Here is a 22,102-nt window from a genome sequence, read left to right on the forward strand (position 1 = left end):
CTTTTTATCAGCCCTGAGAACAATTCTCAGGTTACGGATCCAATCCGAGTAGTTTGTTCCATTCAACTTGTCCTTCTCAAGGACCGAACGCAAAGCAAACGATGTGGTGGTGTTGCTAGGTGCCATTTAATCTACAACAAAAGTAATGCAAAATACACTAAGACAAACGTATCCATGATAGAGCAAATTACATTAAACTATTTTAACAGAATCTACTCCCACTAAAATCAATATCCCTCTATTGAAACTTAGTGATTCAGGATCCACAACTAACAAGTCTACTAGTGAGCTTTAGCATCACCGCTAGCAAACGAGGTAGATCGGTAAGCAACTTTTGCTAATCATATCACATATGACTCCTTTTGTTGGGTGACATCTCTATGTCTCGGCGCCCAACCTTTATGCCCCAAGGTCCTTAACCGTTAAGATAACCTTGTTAAGCAAACCAACCCTTATGCGTGTAAGTGTCCGACACAAACCCGTCTAGTCAAGGAAAACTAGTGGCACCCTAATTTCATAGACCCACCACTAATTGTACAAGACATGGGACGGTGCAAGTTTTAGTTGGGAGGGCATACTAACTTAAACTTTGTGAGGGATCGTTCTACTTCTAACATCACAGCATGCAGAAAGTAAAACATAAACAGAATAGCATTCACATACTTGTGACACAGTATGGCCCGTTTTCATATGGTGATCTCCATCTCCATAGAACCTGTTCACCATGGTGATCTCCATCTCCATGTTCCATGTGCGCCATCCTCCTAGTGATGAGTCCTCCAAGAACTAGAGCATGCTATTACGCCTAATAGCTAGTAAAAAATCTACTAATGAAGATTACATAGTTGCTTGGGTCATCACAGATTGGTACGCAGACCATTAAATACAATAAAGTGACAACACATATGGCTCCTGCCATGTTGCCGTACGCGCGACACGCAGGTCACGAATGAGTTACACACATGCATCACATACACAAGGGGGCCATACTGATCACAAGATATATACAAACATCCTGCAAAACAGAGTTAGGCGTCCTAACGTTCTAAACTTCGGAGGCCCGAAACTCCATCTTCCAAGCCGAATTTGGGAAATCTAATTTCGCCGAAAACGGCAAAGCCGTTGAATTTCATGTGTAACTTTTCCTGTAGATCAATTTTTATATAAAATTCGCCCCGATCCGAGATCGTACCGAAAAGTTACGGCTGATTTACCGAAGCATATGCATACGGCAAAAATCTCGACCCCGGCAGTAGATCTCATCTACTATTGCACATCTAATGCGCCTGGCGTATGACCCTGGATCTCGATTCGACCAATCATATTGATCTTCGCTCACTGCAACTGGATTTACGTGTATCACTTAACTCCGATGGCAGAAACCGACCGGTAGGAGTATGTCGTTACACTACCATTGCAGCAAGGGCACGAAACCAGGACATAGATCAAACAGAAAACTCGCATATCTCCATATGCACACATCCCGAATCCAAAACTAAGCAGCTACGGCTCTGATACCATTGTTGGGATACGAGGTAGGCTACACTAGCGCAATTCAAAATTCTACCGCGTATAACCAGGAAGAACTGCCGTATAAGGATCACGGGATTACCACTCGACGCACTACTGGTGCGGAAGATCTAGATATGCGTCGATGCAGTGAAGACGATCACGTAGTCATACGTAGTCGATCACGTCCAGCAGCTCCTCAGCAGCTCGTCCACGTGCAGCAAGATCGCCTCCGGTGCCGCGGCTCGTCGTCGGCTCGTCGTGGCTCGTCGGCGGCTCGTCCAAGTGCTGCAGGCGCAACACCTCCAAGGTATCCACACGTGCAGGGAGGAAGCGTCGCAAACCGGACTGCTAGATCCGCGAGTTGCAACAGGCGAGGGCGTGGGAGGCGCGGCAGGTGTGTTTCGCCAAAAGGTGTAAACCCTAGGGCGCTCCCACCTCTGGATCCGAGGCCCATTAGTACTTCTAAACCTAATCCAACTCGGATCAGATCCGAATTGGGCTTCCAGCCCCTTAAGTGTGTGACCCTATGGGTTCGGATACGTATAGACATGGCCCGAGTACTCCTACTCGGCCCAATAGTTGGTAGCGGCCTCTAGCAAGACGTGCCAACTCCTATACGCACACGAAGATCATATCAGACGAACCATCACAACATAATATACATGCTATTCCCTTTGCCTCATGATATTTGGTCTAGCTTCAAGCCGACCGCTCTTTCTCGATCCTGTGATTCGGAATCCCTTTGTAGGTTAACTCTTAACCGTACGTAGCATGGCCATGCATTTTTGGATCCGATCACTCGAGGGGCCCAGAGATATCACTCTCAATCAGAGAGGGGCAAATCCCATCTTGATTGACCATGTCTCATAGCATGCTTCTTGACAAACCCGAAAGCTACCTTTATAACTACCCTGTTACGGCGTAGTGTTTGACAGCCCCTAAGTAGGTCGATCCACATCTAGAATACATGCGACAATCTCAGGTCTAAGGACAAAGCGTATATGTTGTTTAAAGAGAGAACTACTTCTCGTGTTGGGTCAGTCCTAACACATTTCTCCACATGTGTCCACATTATTAGTTCAACATCTCCATATCCATGACTTGTGAAACATAGTCATCAACTAATACATGTGCTAGTCTAATATTCATGTGTGTCCTCACATGAACTCCGACTAGGGACAACTTTAGAATAACCATACAAGTAAAGAGTTTCACATACAATTCACATAATTGCAAATCAATTCAAGTAGCCTTTAATGGATATTCAATGAACACAATATACAAATCATGGATACAAATGGAATATCATCATCTCTATGATTGCCTCTAGGGCATACCTCCAACAGTCAGCGGACAAGTGCCAGAAGAAGCGGAGGAAGCCTTGGCGCCAGCTGCATACATCGAGTCAATGAGGATCCCGGTCTTCATAGCCCTTCGTCACATGGCCGATCGCGCCAAGTTGGCCAAGACTCGTGAAGAAGAGGACGCGTACAAACATCAGGCTCAAGAGGTGCACCAACGTATTCATTTTCTGGAGGACTCCCGCCCGGGGATCGTCGGCGAGATAGACCGCCTCAAACGCCGAAGGGCAGAGCTCGCCAAGGAGATGGAGCAGGTGACCAAGGCAATCAGTGCCGAAGAGAAAAGACTCCAAGAACTCCCTTCTGTCATTGCCGATCTAAAATAGGAGAGGCAGCATTTAGCTCATGAAGCCCTGAAGCTCCACCGTAGCGCATCAGAAGTCCCCGGATCGGCGGATGATGACCAACGGGTCTTGGACTCTGCCGATCAGATCCGGTGTCGGGCGATTGCGGCTATCGATGCCCTTCTGGGTAATTTTAAAAGCACTGACTATTTTGTACGAACCTTTAATAACTGCTTTGACCGTCCTTCGCGACGCCTCTTTTATTCATTGCCCTTCTTACTTCCGATGGGACGCACCCTTACCAAATATCGACGCCTCTTTCTCTTATAAATGCCGGCCTAGACTCCCCCTTCCGAGAGTACCAATTTGGCTTCGGCTTTATTTTCTCAACCCGTTCTCATCGGCGCGACCTTCTGTCATGTCTTCGTCGTCTTCCTCTTCCTCTGTCAACCAGGTGAAACTCTAGCCTTGATTCTCCTTTTCTTTTTAACTCTTTTGAAGAGGATCACCTTTTTAATCTTTCTTTCTTTCAGCCACGACGTCTTAGCCCCGAGCTCGAACGCGCCATCGAACTCATGCACTCTGATGAACTGTTGTCGTCAGAGAACAAGGATCTAATCAGAGCTCATCGTGATGAACTTCAAGAACATGTCCCCGCTGACATCCGTCGGATCTGGGACTTTCTGGACGGCAACGCCTGCCGGCGACCTCAAGCCGACAGAAGTCATCCGCTTCCTCCACGGGTTGCCCTTGAAGATGCGGCAGCGGGAACATCGCGCCCGGCCATGGACCAGAGCCACCCTCTCCCCCGTCAAGTCGAAGCGGAGACTTCGATGAAAGAGATAGAAGAAGAGTACATCCGTCTTATGATAGAGTTAGGTCGGGCTGAGAGAGAGCGTAAGACAAAGAATAGTTAATTATTATTTTTTGTTCTAAGGGTGACTTTGTACCTTGTCGGCCGTGTAACCCACCGTCCATACCAAATGAATACATCGACTGATTTGGACGATTACATGTTTTTTCTAGACGAACCGTTTTGTATTGGCTGTGTACCGTTGTCTTGTGGCCAATCCTTTATGCTCCGACCCATATACTAGGGTTGTATCTTTTCAAGTACCTTCCGTTCAGAGCCCTAGTAAACTCTTCTCCCTCGATTGTTTCCAAAATATAAGCATTTCCTGGAGCACATCTGCCGATTTTATATGGCCCTTCCCATGCAGGGGACCACTTTCCGAATTTAGGATCTTTCGACCCAATCGGCAACACTAACTTCCAAACCAGGTCTCCAGGGGAGAATTGTTTGACTTTGACCTTCTTATCGTACCACCTGGCTACTTTTTTCTTGTTTTCCTCAATGCTTATCAAAGCTCTCAACCGCTGGCCAGCCAAGTCATCAAGTTCCCTTTTCATAAGTGACGAGTAGTCTTCGGCCATTAACTGGTCCTGGAGCGAAATGCGCCTCGACCCCGCCCTTGATTCCCATGGTAGTACTGCATCGTGATCGTACACCAACTGATAAGGGGATAACTTGGTGGCCCCATGGCAAGCCATCCTATATGCCCATAGGGCTTCAGTTAGACACAGATGCCATTTTTTAGGCTGCTCCTCTATCTTCCTTTTGATTAACTTAATTATCCCTTTGTTGGAGGATTCGGCCTAGCCGTTGGCTTGGGCGTAATATGGAGAGGAGTTTAATAATTTGATTCCCATATCGGCCGTGAATTCCTCGAATTCCCCTGATGTGAACATTGTTCCCTGATCGGTCGTAATAGTCTTTGGAATGCCGAATCGGTAGACGATATGGTTCCTTACGAAGTCGGCCATGATAGCCGATGTCACGGCTCTTAACGGAATTGCTTCCACCCATTTGGTAAAGTAATCTGTACCCACCAGAATAAACTTGTGTCCTTTGCTTGATGGAGGGTAAATTTGGCCGATAAGGTCTATTCCCCATCCTCTGAACGGCCATGGCTTGATGATGGGATTCATGGCCGATGCGGGCGCACGTTGGACATTCCCGAACTTCTGACAATCCTGGCATCCCTTATAATATTTGAAGCAATCTTCGAGGATCGTTGGCCAGTAATACCCATTATTCCTGATCATCCATTTCATCTTATGGGCCGATTGGTGGGCTCCACATCCCCTTCATGGATTTCGCCCATCAGAGTCTTAGCCTCCTCTGTTCCCAGACATTTGAGTAGGACGCCGTCAATTGTTCGGTAGAACAAGTCATCTCCAAGCAGTACGTATTTAGTAGCATGGAAACGCACTCGTCGATCCACTTTCTTAGACGGATCTTTCAAGTAGTCGGCAATTTCTTTCCGCCAGTCATCGGCCGCAAGTTCCAAAGCCATAGCGCCTAGAATTGGCCGATATCCAGATGCGTGCTGGGCGAGTTTGTTGGCATCCTCGTTGTGATCTCTTGGGATGTGCTCGATCACTGCCGATTTAAATTCTTCTAAAAGCTGCAGGCAATCTTCATAATAAATTCTCAATACATCGTCCTTGCATTCAGACCTCCCCGTTAATTGATCCACAATAAGCATGGAATCTCCGAAGATTTCAACAGAATCGGCCCTGACTTCTCTTAGTAGTTGCAATCCCTTCAACACAGCTCGGTACTCTGCTTGATTGTTAGTGGCGGTGGCTTCTATCGGCAGAGAAAAATCATAACTTGCCCCCCAAGGCGATATGAGGACGATGCCGATTCCTGATCCGACCCCACATGACGATCCATCAAAGTATAAAGTCCAAGGTACCGGTTCCACGAAGGTGATCTCTGGCCCGCAGTGTTGGGCGACGAAATCGGCCATGACCTGACCCTTGACGGCTTTAGCCGATTCATACCGTAGGTCAAATTCTGATAAAGCTAAAATCCATTTGCCGATTCGTCCCTTCAAGATCGGCAGTGACAGCATGTATTTGACCACTTCATCTTTGCATACGACCACACATTCCGCCGTCAGTAAATAGTGCCTGAGCTTGGTGCATGAGAAGTATAGACATAGGCATAACCGCTCGACTGGAGGATATCTTGTTTCGACGTCCAGAAGTCTTCTACTGACATAATAAATTATTCGTTCCTTTCCCTCGAACTCCTGGACTAGGGCCGACCCGATAGCCTTTTCATCGACTGATAAGTATAATTTAAATGGCTTACCAGTTTGAGGAGGGACCAGCACCGGTGGTGAAACCAAGTACTGCTTGATATCTTCTAGCACCTTGCGTTGCTCCTCCCCCCATATGAACTCCTGGACGGGCTTCAACTTTAATTGTGGTGTGAAAGCCTGGATCCGCCCAGATAGATTAGATATGAATCTTCTGATGAAATTCACTTTGCCGATTAAAGATTGCAATTTAGTTTTATTCTGCGGGGCTACTACTTTGTTGATAGCCGCTATGGTCTTCCGATTGATTTCTATTCCCCGCTCGTGCACCATGAATCCTAGGAACTGTCCGGCGGACACGCCGAAGGCACATTTATTCGGGTTCATCTTCAGCCCATGTTTCTTAGTGCACTCCAGTACTTTTCGCAAATCGGCCAGATGCTCTTCGTGTCCTCTGGACTTAACTACGATGTCGTCGATGTAGATTTCTACCAGTATGCCGATGAGTTTGTGAAATATGTAGTTCATGGCTCTCTGATACGTGGCGCCGGCATTTTTCAAGCCAAAAGTCATCACCACCCACTCGAATAAGCCAAGGTGGCCCGGGCATCTGAAGGCCATTTTGGGTATGTCCTCTTCGTCCATAAGTATTTGATTGTACCCAGCGTTTCCGTCCATGAAGCTCATAATCTTGTGTCCCGCGGCGGCGTCTATCAGCACATCGGCCGTTGGCATGGGGTATCCGTCCATCGGTGTGGCCTGATTAAGATTCCTGAAATCAACGCACACGTGTAGCTTTCCGTTCTTCTTGTACACTGGTACAATGTTGGATATCCACTCGGTATAACGGCATTGCCGAATAAATTTTGCTTCAATTAGCCGAGTTATTTCGGCTTTTATGTCTGGTAGAATTTTAGGATTGCAGCGCCGTGTAGGCTGTTGGAACGGCCGATACCCTGATTTTATGGGTAGCCGATGTTCAACAATGGATCGATCTAAACCGGGCATCTCATGATACTCCCAAGCAAAACAATCCTTAAATTCTCTTAACAAATTTGTCAATTTATATTTGTATTCTGGGTCTAAATTTGCACTAATATAAGTCGGCCTTGGTTTGGTGCCATCGCCTAAGTCTATCATCTCTAATGAATCGGCCGACGTGAACCCGTACTGTAGCTTCCCATCTTCTCGGGCGAACTGATCCATTTATTCTGAGTCTTCGGAGCCGACTGCTCAGATCGGCTGTAGGCCAAAATCGGACACCTTCAGGAAATTGGTATCCTATACTCTGCCGGATATGCACTTGACGGTTTCGCAGCTCCACTGCTGCGTGTCGGCTGCCGCGATGCTGTATGCGGAATCGGCGTTGACTACCTCGATGTTGTCGCCGACCCATTGTACAAGACATTGATGCATCGTCGATGGGATGCAGCAATTTGCGTGTATCCAGTCCCGGCCGAGTAGCATGTTGTAGGATCCCTTGCCATTAATAATAAAGAAGGTAGTGGGAAGGGTCTTACTGCCGATGGTGAGGTCGACGCAGAGGGCACCGCGAGCGGGGGACACGTTGCCCTCGAAGTCTTTGAGCATCATGTCTGTCTTGGTCAAGTCATCATCGTTTTTCCCAAGCTTCCGGAGCACGGCATATGGCATGATGTTGACTGCAGCTCCTCCGTCTACCATCAACCTGGTGAGGGGTCGGCCGTTGACGTGCCCTTTAAGGAACAACGCTTTCAGATGTTGACATTTGTCATCTTCGGGCTTCTCGAACGTGGCTATCATTGGCTCCAAAGCCAATTGTGCCATCTGTTCTTCTATCGCCGCCACATCCTGTTGGTCGGCAGGGGTCATAAATTCCATCGGCAGTATGAAAACCATACCGATGTCGGCTGCCGATTCATCGCCCGCTGATTCGTCGCCTCCTCTGTCGTTTCTTTTGGGGCGCCACACCTGAGACCTACCTTCCCTCTTGTCCGTCGTGCTCTGTTGTTCCTCCTCCTGCTGTTCCCACTGGCGGAGACGTTGGATCCTTCGTTTTTGAGATTTGATCAATCCATCAGGACACCACCTAGGGTTTACTGGTTTGGTCCTTGGCCTGGCGCGTTCCCATTCCGGCTCATGTCCTAAAGGGTTTTCGTCTGTCACCCAAGCATCGGCCATCTCTTCAAGCCACTGTGAACGTTGGCCCTGTTTTCTGACCGGTCATGTCGATCAGACCTGCCCCCCGGCCTGTCATGGCATCTATCTTCCGACCGGTCATATCGGTCACTTCTGCCCTCCAGCCGATCACGCACGGGAGGGCGCCGGTCGTCTTGGTCGCGCCAGTTCCTCCTGATCGGTTCTGGTCTTCCGTCTCTGGAGTGAGACCTGTTGAACGGCCGATTGTTACGATACGGGCCGTTGCATTCCGGGCAATTATCGGCCGAAGGTAGCCTGAGGTTGCTTTCCCAACAGTGGATGAAGAACGGGCACCTCCAGTGATCTTCGTGTCGCCGCATCGCTTCTTCCCGGGATCTTGAGCGTTCATGTTGACGCTGATATTTTTGGAGCAGGAATTGGGAAGTAATGCGTGGCTCACCTGATTCGCCATCGTCATCCTCCATCCGCCGCTTCCCCTTGACGTCTTCGGGCGTCGCTTGATTTCTTGGGTCCACGGCACCACTCTTTTTAGCCGATTCGGACGTCAGCACCTTTGTTTGGAGCGAGTTCCTCCCTGTGTCAACCATGTTGGTGGGGAAGGGGTGTTGGTCGATCTTCATCGGCTTGACTGATTTTGTTGGTACTTCAAACCTAAGTCTGCCCTGCTCAATGGCTGACTGTATCTGCTGCCGGAAGATTTTGCACTCATTAGTGTCATGAGATGTAGCGTTGTGCCACTTGCAATATTTCATCTTCTTCAGTTGTTCGGCAGAAGGTATTGTATGGTATGGCGAGAGCTTGATCTGTCCTTCCTGGAGGAGAAGGTCGAAGATTTTGTCGGCCTTCGTTGTGTCAAAGCCGAATGTTTCTGGCCCTTTCTTGCCGAACGGGCATGATATAGGCTTCTTTCCCTTGACCCACTCCGCAAGACCGATCTCAGCATCTTCTTCGGCGTTAACCTCTTCCAGGAACGCAACCTTCTTATAGAAGTTCCTTCGTGGATCGAAAGAACGTACTTCCTGTCCAGACAATCGGTGGACGATCTGGCTTAAGCTCTCAAACTCCTGAGAGGCGTACTTCTCTTTGATGTGGGGCGGGAGACCTTGAAAGGCTATATCAGCCAACTGTGCGTCGTTTAGAGCCAGAGAGTAGCATTTGTTCCTAATTTCCCGAAACCTCTGTACATATGAGGATATCGGCTCGTAGCTTCTCTGCTTGAGGCTGGTCAAATCGGATAGCTTCATCTCATGCACCCCGGCGTAGAAGTATTTATGAAACTATCTTTCCAAATCGGCCCATGTAATAATCGAGTTCGGCGGTAATGTCGTAAACCACTGAAAGGCCGATCCGGACAAGGATGATGAGAATAGCCGCACCCGTAGAGCATCTTGCGCAGCTGCCTCTCCGCATTGGATGATAAATCTATTCACGTGCTCCACGGTTGAAGTGTCATCCATCCCCGAGAACTTGGTGAAGTCAGGAACTTTATACCGATGGGGAAACGGCAGTAGATCGTATGTAGACGGGTATGGTGTCCTATAGGTGTAAGTTTGTACCTTCGGCTTCAAGCCGAATTGTTCCTGAATTACTTCTGCTATACGTGCCGACCAATCCGGCTGTTGCTGGTAAGCCGTTGGCTGAGGGATTGGCACGTGCTGGTATACCGGAGGTGGAATGGCCTGATGCTGAGTGAAAGTAGGTGGCATCTGAGTGAAAGCCGGCTGTGTATTCAGGGTCGGCTGTTTGAATGAGCCACTCGTTTCATCATATAGTACGAGCTCTGCTGCTTTGCTTATCTCCGGTGCGACAGGCTGGTACGGCGGCATAGTTGGTCGAGTGGCCGCCTGGAAAGATGCCTGGAATTGGGGACTTCCTTGACTGGCCGATTAATCCTGAACGGCCGTAGCTGATGGTGCCCCCCAAGGCCCTGGGCTAACTGGAGGGAACGACGCAGAGGACAGCTGGACGGGGTGTGGCTGAATGTGTTGTGTACCATTATACCCCATAGGAATTGATGATGAGGAAGCGCCTGAACCCCCAATAGAAAGTTGGATCGGCTGAGGAACCGAATAACCCTTGTTTGGTGGAATCGGCTAAATATATGCCGGTCCCTTGTATCCTTGTGGTGCTCCGCTAGCGATGGAGTTGATGACGGCATTGTACACCGTATTTGCAAGCACCGGGGATTGATCAATGAAGGCGTGATAAACGGATTGTTGGACCATCTCGGCCATCTTGTCCAAGTCCTCGGTGATTGTGATTTGGCAGGGAGCTGGAAATGGAGTCTTTCTGATAGTTTCCCCGCTTCTGGTACGACTAAAGGACTGCAAGCAAATCTTTCGGTATTGTGCCGTCTGCTTCTCTAGTTCTTCCTTCTGGTCGTCCCTGAGATCTGCCTCTATTACTTCAATGACGTTATCTTCGGAGACTTCAGCAGCTTTCGACATGGTGGCGGTTGTATTTGTCCCACCGGGCGTGCCAAAAGTATGTTGGCGCTAGAAATCGGTCAACCGAATCCCCAGCGTCTGACACACGACCCGGGAGAATCTGCTTAACTCCTATTCGGGTGATTGCCCTGGTGCAGTTCGCGCGACGTGCCAGCCAATCTGACCTGTTGATTAGCAAGGAAGAATACGTGTCAGGTCCGGAAGTCGCGATCGGCTAAATTTCCGATCTCGAGAGAGCTTATCAGCGAATCGGCCGATTTGCCGTAATAAAGAAATCGGCTATAAAGCAACCGATCACTGTAGCAGTGTAGACAAAAACTACTGGAGTAATCGACACAATGCTATAGTAACAACACTAGGAACAGATCTAATCGGCTATATGTAAAATAAGTGAATTAAATAGCAGAATATAAGGAAAGCCGAAACTGCCGATTCCTAGCTAGATAACTGGTGATAAAACTAGAAAAACAGGTAAAACCTATGATTCTAGTAAATATCGATAACTAGTGAATAAATCTAAACGAAACGACAGCGATGCGCCCGAAGTTAAAGCTTAGAATTTACTCGGTAAACGGAACTTACAAGATCGGCCGGAGGTCAAGTTGATGCAGCCCCGCCAACCCGTACGAACTCGTGAAAAAGAAGAAAGTATTTGGCGAAGTCGCCTGCTTGAAAGTAAGTACGAGGAAATAGTAGTTTGTTGTATTGATTTGTTGATGATTACAGATCTACAAAGGTAGCTATTTATAGCCCCGTACAGACGACTCCTTATCTGACTAGAACTCTATCCCTAATTCAAATAGAAAACGAAAATTTACAAGTACGATCCGTACTAGGTTGGTTATTATACGCTTCACGGGCTGATCTCCCCTTCATCCTTCTATTCCTTTCCAAGCCCATACCGGCCCAATTATTCCAACCTCCTAATCAGCCGATTCCTCATCGGCAAAAGGTAACCGATCGGGAACCTGGTGTGTCCGATCCGAACCCCAAGGGTTAAGCGAGGCAGAAGTCATCGGCCGATCCCGTACTGTAGCATTGGCCGATCTTGGACTGTAGCGCCAACCAACCGATCTCGAACTGTAGCGCCATTCGGCCGATTTCCAACTGTACTTTCCCATTTCCTCTTCTCGTGGCGCCGATTTCACTCGTGACGAAATCTGGCGTCAACATGATGTCTATTGAATCCATCTGTCCTGTCACCAAGCTAATCTCTATAAAGAGTGCATACTAAAAAGTAAAGCAGAGTTCAACCCTATACTTAGAGTCAAGAACATTATCATTATTTCCCACTTAAACTTCTCCAGCTAGAACGTAGCTATCTAAATCTTCCTTGAAATCTATAATTGGTATAGCTATTGGTATGCTAGAACTGGCTAATTTTGACAGGGCAAAACCATCTTTCTCAAGTTGTTTTCTCAGATCGTATGTCAACCAAACTCTGGAATGCGCAGTGCATGTCTCAGACTTAGCATTTTGGATGTGGGTGAGAAACGCATTTGCTCTCACAGGTTCTAATTTACAATCACAGAGATGCCTGTATGCGTGCCACTTGAGTTATCATGCTTTTGGAAATTTGGAGTTCCAAGATGGTATAAGTCCCGGCGAGAGTTAAAAATGGATAGTCTGTTGGAGTTGCTCATAATCTTAACCTCATTTTCTGTTAAGTCTGTTATACTCTTAACATTCATACTTTGTGCTGATTGGAAAAAATATTTGGCCATCTTACATATAATATTTACCGTATTCCAAAGTAGTACACTCTCTTGATGTTTCTTATGAATTATACCGTGCACTTAGGGGGTGTTTGGATACTAGGTGCTAAACTTTAGCAGTGTCACCTTGGATGTTCGGATGCTAATTAGGAGGACTAAACATGAGCTAATTATAAAACTAATTGCAAAATCCCTGGGCTAATTCGCGAGATGAATCTATTAAGCCTAATTAATCCATCATTAGCAATGGTTACTGTAGCACTACATTGTCAAATCATGGACTAATTAGGTTTAATAGATTCGTCTTGCGAATTAGACTCCATCTGTGCAATTAGTTTTGTAATTAGCCTATATTTAATACTCCTAATTAGTATCAAACATCCAATGTGACAGGTACCTAAACTTTAGCGGGTGGTAAATACCACCTTAATTTATTTCTAGAATTGAGACAGAAGATGGAAACCTCCCGCATGCTTTACCAGTAGCTTTTGTACCTTTTTCACCTACCTTGCCACTGAGCCGAAAAAATGTGATTCAAAAGCAGCTTGATCATATCTAATGTCCTCCTTGTTCTTTATGGTTAAGGTGTATTTCATTCCACCAAAATTATAATCACAAGTAAGTATTTTTATATAAATCTGATGACATTAAAGTTATGTCATAAAATTATATTCATAGAGTAGTTTTTGTCAAAAACTTATATATCCTAATAAGAAAAAATAAAACTCTTATGAATTTGAAAGAATAATGGGTCAACTCGCAATCGTGCCGAATACTAAAATTCCTTCGATTGAGATCTGATGTAATTTTTCACAAGTGCGCCAACTGCACCATTGGTTTTTTACAATCTCCCAAATGTATTGAAATTGAATACTCAAAACGCTACCATCGATAGGCCAGTAAAAAATAATGGGAAGAGCAATCCAGATGCCAATAATTGAGGTACCCCCGCTAGATAAGGATAAGCAATACGGTGAGCGTGAGGGGTCGTGGATCGAGAATGGCGAGGGCGCACGCCGTGGTGGTGCCGTACCCGTGCTCCGGCAACATCAACCCGGCGCTGCAGCTCGCCAAGCTGCTCCACCGCCACGGCGTCTACATCACCTTCGTCAACACCGAGCACAACCACCGCCGCGTGCAGGACACCGAGAGCGCCGGCGCCGTGCGCGGCCGCGAGGGCTTCCGGTTCGAGGCCATCCCGGACGGCCTCTCCGATGCCGACCGCGGCAAGCAGGACTACGGGCTGAGCCTGCTCGTGTCCACGAACACAACCTGCGCGGCGCCGCTGAGGGACCTCATCGCGCGGCTCAACGGCACGCCCGGGGTGCCGCCGGTGACGTGCGTGCTGCCCACGGGGCTGATGACCTTCGCGCTGGGCGTGGCCCGGGACCTGGGCATCCCGAGCATGGTGTTCTGGTGCGCCAGCGCGGCCTCGCTGATGGCGTACATGTGGACGCCGGAGCTAAGGAAGAGAGGCTACGTGCCACTCAAAGGTAGATAACCACTTCACGCAAATCTTGTTTGCTTCTGTTTAGTGTTCACCAATCACCAAACACAGACGCTGGATTGACCCCGGCATGCAGATGAGAGCTACCTGACGAACGGCTACCTGGACAAGACGATCATCGACTGGATCCCAGGCGTGCCTCCCATCAGCCTCGGCGACGTCTCGAGCTTCGTCCGCACCACCGACCCAAATGACATTGGCCTCGGACTCAGCGAGTATGAGCCCAGCAGCTGCACCAAGGCCGGCGCCCTCATCCTCAACACCTTCGAGAACCTTGACGCCGACGTCCTCGCCGCCCTCCGCTCTGAGTACGCTCACGTCTACACCGTCGGCCCCCTGGGCTCGCTCCTCCGGCACGGCACCGCCGCTGACGGCGACTCTATCGACTCGACCGGCCTGAGCCTGTGGAAGCAGGACGCCGAGTGCCTGGCGTGGCTGGACACGCAGGAGCCGCGCTCCGTCGTGTACGTCAACTTCGGCAGCCACACGGTGATGACGCCGGAGCAGCTGGCCGAGTTCGCGTGGGGCCTCGCGGCGAGCGACCACCCGTTCCTCTGGTCCATCAGGGACGACCTCGTCCGCAGCGCCGGCCTGCCACCGGCGTTCGTGGCCGAGACCGCGGGGCGTTGCCGCGTGGCGGCGTGGTGCCCGCAGGAGCAGGTGGTGCGCCACCCGGCCGTGGGCTGCTTCCTCACGCACAACGGCTGGAACTCGACGTGCGAGAGCCTCGCCGCCGGCATGCCGATGGTGTGCTGGCCGGGGTTCGCAGACCAGTACATCAACCGCAAGTACGCCTGCGACGTGTGGGGCGTCGGCGTCCGGCTGGATGACGAGGTGAGGAGGGAGCAGGTGGCCATGCGCGTCAGGGAGGCCATGGGGAGCGAGGAGATAAAGGCCAGCGCGGCGAGGTGGAAGGCTGAGGCGTTGGTGGCGAGCTGCCCCCGTGGGTCGTCGTATGAGAACTTGCTGAGCATGGTCAGAGCAATGTGCAGCTCAGCCAACCCCGAAGACTGAGGAGCTACCAGAATTGCAGTGTTATACAATAAAACTTCCCGTATCGGGAAAAAAAATCTGCAGTGCATACTCTACGTCTCTACTGCGACCCAATTAAAATGTGTTAATATTTTATGCACTATCTATATATACTTAATAATATTAAAGTACAGTTATTTCTTCTAACCGTCGTGGTTGTTTTGCAAAAAAGTATCTCAATTATTTCGTAATCAACCCGCAATCTTTAAAATATGTCTTGATGATTTTGCAAAAAAATCCCCAAACTTTACTGCAATTGTGGAGGTGGAGGCGCCCGCGCTGGCCGGCCTCGACGCCGGGGTCGGGGCTACCCGCGCTGGGGTCGAGTAGCCTGCGTCCCAGCCCTAGCGGCGGAGGCGGCAGGCACGGCGGCCACCCCGGTCCCGGCCTTGATAGGCACTCCCTCTCCTGCTCGTCGCACCTCGCCCTGGAAGGGAGCTTTGCAAACAGAGCGTGTGGGGAGCCGGTCGTTGCCAGATGGCCTGCCTTAATCTCCTCCGTCACTAGCGAGGCCATCGACAACAATGATGGAAGGCCCGCCCAGGCGCCGGCGGTCATCTGCCCCGCATCGACCCGGCCAGTCTCGCCACGCCTGATGATATCCACTACACCGCCACGGAGCTCGCTAAGGCATCAGTGCCAACAAGTCAGCAGGACGTCGTCGCCTGTGTTTGCTGCTCTGTGCTTGCCACCTATCAAAACAGCCACGCTGACCATGACGAGGCAATTTTGCTGCATGTCAATCTGGTCATTCTCGAGACACCCAAGGTGATTTGCTGTGCTTAATGCTCTGTCCTTCTAATGCTTGCACTTTAAGTGTTCAATGAAATATCACTTCAAGATGATAAATCATTCTTTCAGTCTATACTGTTGATTGCCTTTGTTACCATACTTCTATGTTGTTGCCTTCTCTGCTAGAATTAGTGCCGAGGCATTTCAAAGAATTCGTATCTGCTTCAAAGATAACCTTTCAAGTTTCATCCAATGGGTAGAGGCTCTAATAGATTTTTACTTGTCCAACCTATCTGACTAGCTTCTTAAATTTCTCTTTGGAGTGTTTATTTTTTTACAAGGATTATTCAAAACTGTCAAACTGGTTGAGCTTATCTATTTTGTTTAAGTATAATATCAGAGTACAAGGTTTGTAATCTTATGATACCTGGTTCAGACCTTCCAGCACTTCCACTACCGGAAACCGAGATAATGCCAAGTGTTTTTATATTTGCCGACTGCAATATATCGGGCACTCGGCAAAAGACAAGTTTGCCGAGTGTATCCACATATACACTCGGCATTAACAATACACTCGGCAAACAAGACGTTTGCCGAGTGTCACGAATGAAACACTCGGCAAACAACGCCAAAGACACTCGGCAAATCTATAACACGTGACAAGCACGCGCACCCGCCGTTACGAAGCGTGCCGAGCGTTTGTACTTTGCCGAGTGCCTGTTAGTGGCACTCGGCAAACTGTAACTTTGCCGAGTGTCCATCCCGAGGCACTCGGCAAACTCCACCCGTTGCCGAGTATTCTTCAAAGGCACTCGACAAAGTTGATTTTTGCCAAGTGTTTTCTGTAGACACTCGGCAAAATAATATTTATTTTTTCCTTCCCTGCCCTCCAAACTTTTTCCACTCTCTACACACAACATGTGATACTACATGTTCAAATTTCATATATTTGTGGATCAGTTTGCTATATTTAATAAATTTATAGCACAGATAGGATTTTTTCGGTTACGGGCAAATTTGAACTGCAAGTGTTTTAAATAATGGAATAAGTTCAGTGGAAAAATCCTATTCATGTTAGTGAGTCCACTCTGGGGCCTTCCCCAGAAAATGAAAAGAAATTTCGAATATTTTGGTCAGAAAATACGACCACAAACGTGTGGTCCAATGATTTTTAAATTCTAGAAAAAACAAACAAACTCTGAAAATCACGAGATTTGTCAAGATGTCATGATGTCAAACATGGAGACTTTGGAAAAAAATTGAGAAAGTTTCGCACCTTCTGTCACGTACGACTCTAACAAACCGGAGCATCTCGAGAGAATAGTCTAGAAGTTCAGAATGATCTGTTAAGATTTGGAGTCAAAGTGAGGGTCGGAGTTAGAGTTGGACTTCAAAACTTTTTGTATAGGCAATGGACAATATAGATTGGTTCCTCTCAAATTTTGTGAATTTTTCGTATCCTTTTGATAATTTTAATGTATTAACTTCAATTATAGAATTTAAATTGAGATAAATTAAATTTGAGCTATAACTGCCTAAAATAATGGAACAATATTAGTAGAAAAATCAAATATGTATTGTTAAGTGAATTTGACCATGTATTTCGAAGTACATCGAAAAAAATTTAGTAAAGCACGTTAGGGAAGGTATGTGTACATGAAATATGAAAGAAGTTTGCCGAGTGTTTCACAGTTTGCCGAGTGTTTTGGAGAATACACTCGGCAAACTTAGTGGATGGGCCCACCACAGCGCATATACCTGTTCCAATTGGTTAAAAAAATATTAAAAAAAATGTTTGCCGAGTGTCCTGGATCGGGGCAGGTTTGCCGAGTCTCCTGGATCTGGGCACTCAGCAAATCCGTAGTTTGCTGAGTGTCCTAGATCTAGACACTCGGCAAACGGCAAACACCTGTTTCTATCCGGAATGGCACAGTCACCTCATCCACTCACTCACTCACTCACTCACTCCCGCCGCCGCCACACCCGCTGCCCCGCGCCTTCGGCGGCCCGCCCCCGGCTCCCCTTGGCCGCCGCACCCGTCGCTCCGCGCCTCCGGCGGCCATCCCTGGCTTCCCTCAGCCGCCGCCCCACTCGGTGCGGCCGCCCCTCCCTGCCTGCGGCCGGCTCCCCGCCCAGCCGCTCTCCCTTGCCCGCCACCGGCGCCGGCCCGGCCGCCCCTCGACTGGCCTGCGCAGCTCCGGCCGGCCGGCCGCCCCTCCGCCCTGGCTCCTCCGGCCGGCGCCCCTCCATCGGCGGCCCTCCACTGGCCGCGCAGCTTCGGCCGACCGGCCGCCCCTCCGCCCCGGCCGCCACCGCTCCCCTGCCCCTGGCCGGCTCCCTTCCCGGCCCGGCCGTTCCTTCCCTGCCCGCGGCCGGCGGCCCTCCCCTGACCAATCCTCCCCCGGTCAGCCCTCCCCTGGCGACCGGCGCCTCACCGGTAATTCTCTTTTGAAATTAGGAATTAGGAATTAGGAATTAGATATTAGAAATTAGGAATTCTATTTTGAAATTAGGAATTAGGAATTAGAAATTAGCAATTAGGAATTAGGAATTAGGTATTAGAAATTAGAAATTAAAAAAATAGAAAAGGACTTTCTTTTAGAAAAGATAGAGAGGTTGTATTGTAAGGACTTCCTTTTAGAGATGAATTAGAAAATAACTTTCTTTTAGAGATGAATTAGAAAAGGACTTTATAAGTTAAAATCCATGTCAATATAATGCTATTGTACCAAACACTTGCAATAAATGTGGTTGTCGGCCATCGTGCCGTCTCTTTGGTGAGAATGTGGTTGTCGGCCATCGTGCCATTTTATTTGTTGCAGGTTTTGAAAACCTCTCCGTGCAGGGGAGGTGCTGCCAAAATTTCGACTTAACAGTACAATGTTTCTTTTCTTGCAGAAGAGGCTCACAAGGATCGTCCTCGACTCGTCACTTTGCAGGATAGCAAGGTGAGGCATCTTACACATCTCTTTCCGTTTGATGTTCGTATATCACGTAACCTAGTTAGGCATCTCCCATTCGAAAGAGATACAGTTGCAAATATGCAAACATTTGTGTATCTATAACCGTGTCTATTTCAAATTGTCCACGTTTTTTGGACAGCCCGAGGATGTGTTGGTGCGGTTAGTTTCCATGCTCTACTCCGATCCATGACAGAGTTTTGGCAGCACCTTCCTGTTGTTCTCTGGATACACAATCTCCGATCCTGGACGTGTATTTGGAGAACAGCGGGGAGGTGCTGCCGAAATTCTGTCTCGGATCGGAGTAGGGCATGGAAACTAACTGCACCGACACATCCTCGGGTGCGATTAGGACCTATCTTTACCTATTAGACAGTATAGTAACACATAGATACAACATGATTTTTTATATTACTCGCTGTTATGCTAGAGGATGGATGACCGTGAGTGGATGTACACGGGCTGCTCTAGTCAGGATTCATTGACCGATGAATGGATTGAAAAGACCGATGCATTCTTGGAACGGATGTTTGCTAGGGTCAAAGGGGCTAGTGTCACTTGGTGTTCGTGCAGTAGATGTGCAAACATGCGTCGAAAAACCAAGCTAGAAATGGGCAAACATCTTGTGAAGAACAGATTTACGCCAGACTACACCAGGTGGATCTACCATGGTGAAGCCGATCGTGGGAGAGACGAAATGTTGAGACAACGCATCGAGGAATATGATGATGATGCTGGGGTGGGAGACATGTTAAATGACTATCATGAAGCATAGTTCGATGAGACACGTAGGGAGGAGGAGCTAGAGGCTACCGCAAAGGAGTATTACAACATGTTGTATGTGGCACAGCAACCCCTACACGGTCATACCAAGGTTTCGCAACTTGATGCCATTGCACGCCTAATGGCCGTGAAGTCCCAGTTTAGCTTGAGTCGAGACGCCTTCGATGTTGTGCTAACTGTTTTTGGTAGCCTGCTCCCGAATGATCACATCTTGCCAAAGAGCATGTATGAGGCACAAAAACTCCTTCGTGCGCTTAAGATGCCATACGAGCAGATACATGCTTGCCCGAAGGGATGCATCATATTTTGGAAAGAGTATGCAGAAGCTAAGTACTGTGTGAAGTGCGAGTCGTCTAGGTTTCTGGAGGTAGACTCTATTGATGGTTAGAAGAGGCAGCTTGCAATCCCCATGAAGATCCTACGGTACCTTCATTTCATACCGAGGATCCAACGGCTTTACATGACAGAGGAATCTGCGAAACAGATGACATGGCACAAAAACGGATGTCGATACAATCCTAGGAAGCTAGTACACCCATCCGATGGTGAAGCCTAGACAAGATTTGATGTGATTTATCGTGAGAAATCTCTAGATTCTCGTAATGTACGTGTTGCGCTGGCAACAGATGGGTTCAATCCATATGGAATGGCGGCTGCCCCGTATACCTGTTGGCCCATATTCGTTATCCCCCTGAATCTCCCCCTTGGCGTCCTTTTTCAATGACAGAATATATTTTTGTCGTTGATAATTCCAGAGCACCCGGGGAATAATATGAGTGTGTACATGGAGCCTCTGATTGATGATTTGGTCCGTGCTTGGGAGGAAGGGGTATGGACTTACGACCGAGCTACAAAGACAAACTTTAAGATGCATGTTTGGTACCATTACTCCCTGCATGATTTGCCGGCATATGGGATTTTTCGCGAGTGGTGTGTTCACGGGAGGTTCCCATGCCCAGTTTGCAAGGCTTCTCTGAAGTTCATTTAGTTGACGAAGGGTGGCAAATATTCTTCGTTCGACAAACATTGACAATTCCTCCCTCCTGACCATCCATTCAGACAAGACATTAAAAACTTTACGAGAGATGTCGTAGTTGAAGACCTCTCACCGAAGATGATGACAGGAGCCACGATTCGTGCTCAGTTAGACACTCTCGAGCTTAATAACAATGAAGGTGGTTTTGTGGGATATGGCGAGCAACATGCTTGGACTTAGAAGTTGTGCTTGTGGAATCTCCCCTATTTTCATGACCTTCTTCTTCCGCATAACATCGATGTAATGCACACTGAAAAGAATATCACCGAGGCAATTTTTGGGACAATTATGGACATTCCTGACAAGACAAAGGATAATGTTAAGGCTAGAGTAGATCAAGCGAGGATATGCAACAGACCAAAGTTAGACATGGCACCTCCCAGATCCGGCAAGTCGTGGAGGAAGCCTAAGGCTGATTTCGTCCTGACGAGAGCCCAAAGGAGGGAGGTACTAGAATGGTTCCAAATGTTAATGTTCCCTGATGGGTATGCAGCGAATTTGAAGAGGGGAGTGAACTTAACTACTATGCAAATCAACAGCCTAAAGAGTCATGATTACCACATATGGCTTGAGCGCCTACTTCCGGTGATGGTCCGAGGATATGTACCTAAGCATGTCTGGTAGGTGCTAGCGGAGTTGAGCAATTTCTTCCGCCAGCTTTGTGCCAAAGAGTTATCTCGTACCGTGATTGCAGAAATGGAAAGAATGGCGCCTGTGTTGCTCTGTAAGTTGGAGAAAATCTTTCCACCCGGATTTTTCAATCCGATGCAGCATATGATTCTTCACCTCCCATATGAAGCAAGAATGGGGGAGCCTGTGCACGGCCGTTGGTGTTATTCAATTGAGAGATGTCAAAAGGTTCTGCGAACTAAATGTAAAAATAAATGCAAAATTGAAGCATCCATTGCAGAGGCATATATTTTGGAGGAGGTCTCAAACTACACAACAAAATATTATGCTAACAATCTTCCTAGCGTGCACAATCCACCCCCGCGTTACAATGCTAGCAAAAATGAATCGAGCCTTAGCATTTTCCGAGGGCAACTCGGAAGTCCAAGTGATGCGACCCCCAAGACCTTGAAACATGAAGAGTGGCGCATTATCATGTTGTACGTGTTGAGCAATCTATCAAAAGTGGAGCCGTATATGCTGTAAGTTCTCAACAACATTATTCTCAAGTAGTCACTATTCTGGGTGCAACTGTTCATGATTTTCTCATTGGTTTAGAGAATTTCATCATCAATTTTGGCGTAAATCAAGGCAACCTACCCCGCAACAAACTGATATCCTTCTCAGGGAGGGTGCGGGAAATGGAAGACCCGATTTCATTTCTTGGTTCAAACAAAAGGTACAATCCATTTTAGCTCGTACTTAGTATGATATTACAATTTTCTCGTACACGCGAATAATATAACGAACGGCCCTACTTGAACTTGCAGGGTCAAACTGATGCGTCTATGAGTGTCGAGTTGAGACAGGTTGCT

The 22,102-nt window shown here is 48.0% G+C and overlaps 1 protein-coding gene and 1 pseudogene across 1 annotated transcript; both read left to right on the plus strand.

The window, feature by feature from the left end:
- Positions 1-13,513: 13,513 nt before the first annotated feature.
- Positions 13,514-15,254, plus strand: LOC117842441 ((R)-mandelonitrile beta-glucosyltransferase). Its single transcript, XM_034722908.2, has 2 exons — positions 13,514-14,061; positions 14,152-15,254. The coding sequence occupies exons 1-2, from the start codon at positions 13,569-13,571 to the stop codon at positions 15,087-15,089; spliced, it is 1,431 nt and encodes a 476-aa protein (XP_034578799.1). The 5' UTR covers positions 13,514-13,568; the 3' UTR covers positions 15,090-15,254.
- Positions 15,255-19,232: 3,978 nt separating this feature from the next.
- LOC140221594 (uncharacterized) lies at positions 19,233-21,872 on the plus strand (annotated as a pseudogene).
- Positions 21,873-22,102: the final 230 nt, after the last annotated feature.

This window comes from Setaria viridis, chromosome 1, assembly GCF_005286985.2.
Source record: "Setaria viridis chromosome 1, Setaria_viridis_v4.0, whole genome shotgun sequence".
Classification (NCBI taxonomy): Eukaryota; Viridiplantae; Streptophyta; class Magnoliopsida; order Poales; family Poaceae; genus Setaria; species Setaria viridis.

What these genes read in the sequence shown, in the direction of transcription:
- LOC117842441 (XM_034722908.2), top strand. Translation starts at nt 13,569, where the DNA reads ATGGCGAGGGCGCACGCCGTGGTGGTGCCGTACCCGTGCTCCGGCAAC. An exon ending in AGGCTACGTGCCACTCAAAG is followed by an intron (nt 14,062 to 14,151) that starts GTAGATAACCAC and finishes CCCGGCATGCAG; the next exon opens with ATGAGAGCTACCTGACGAAC.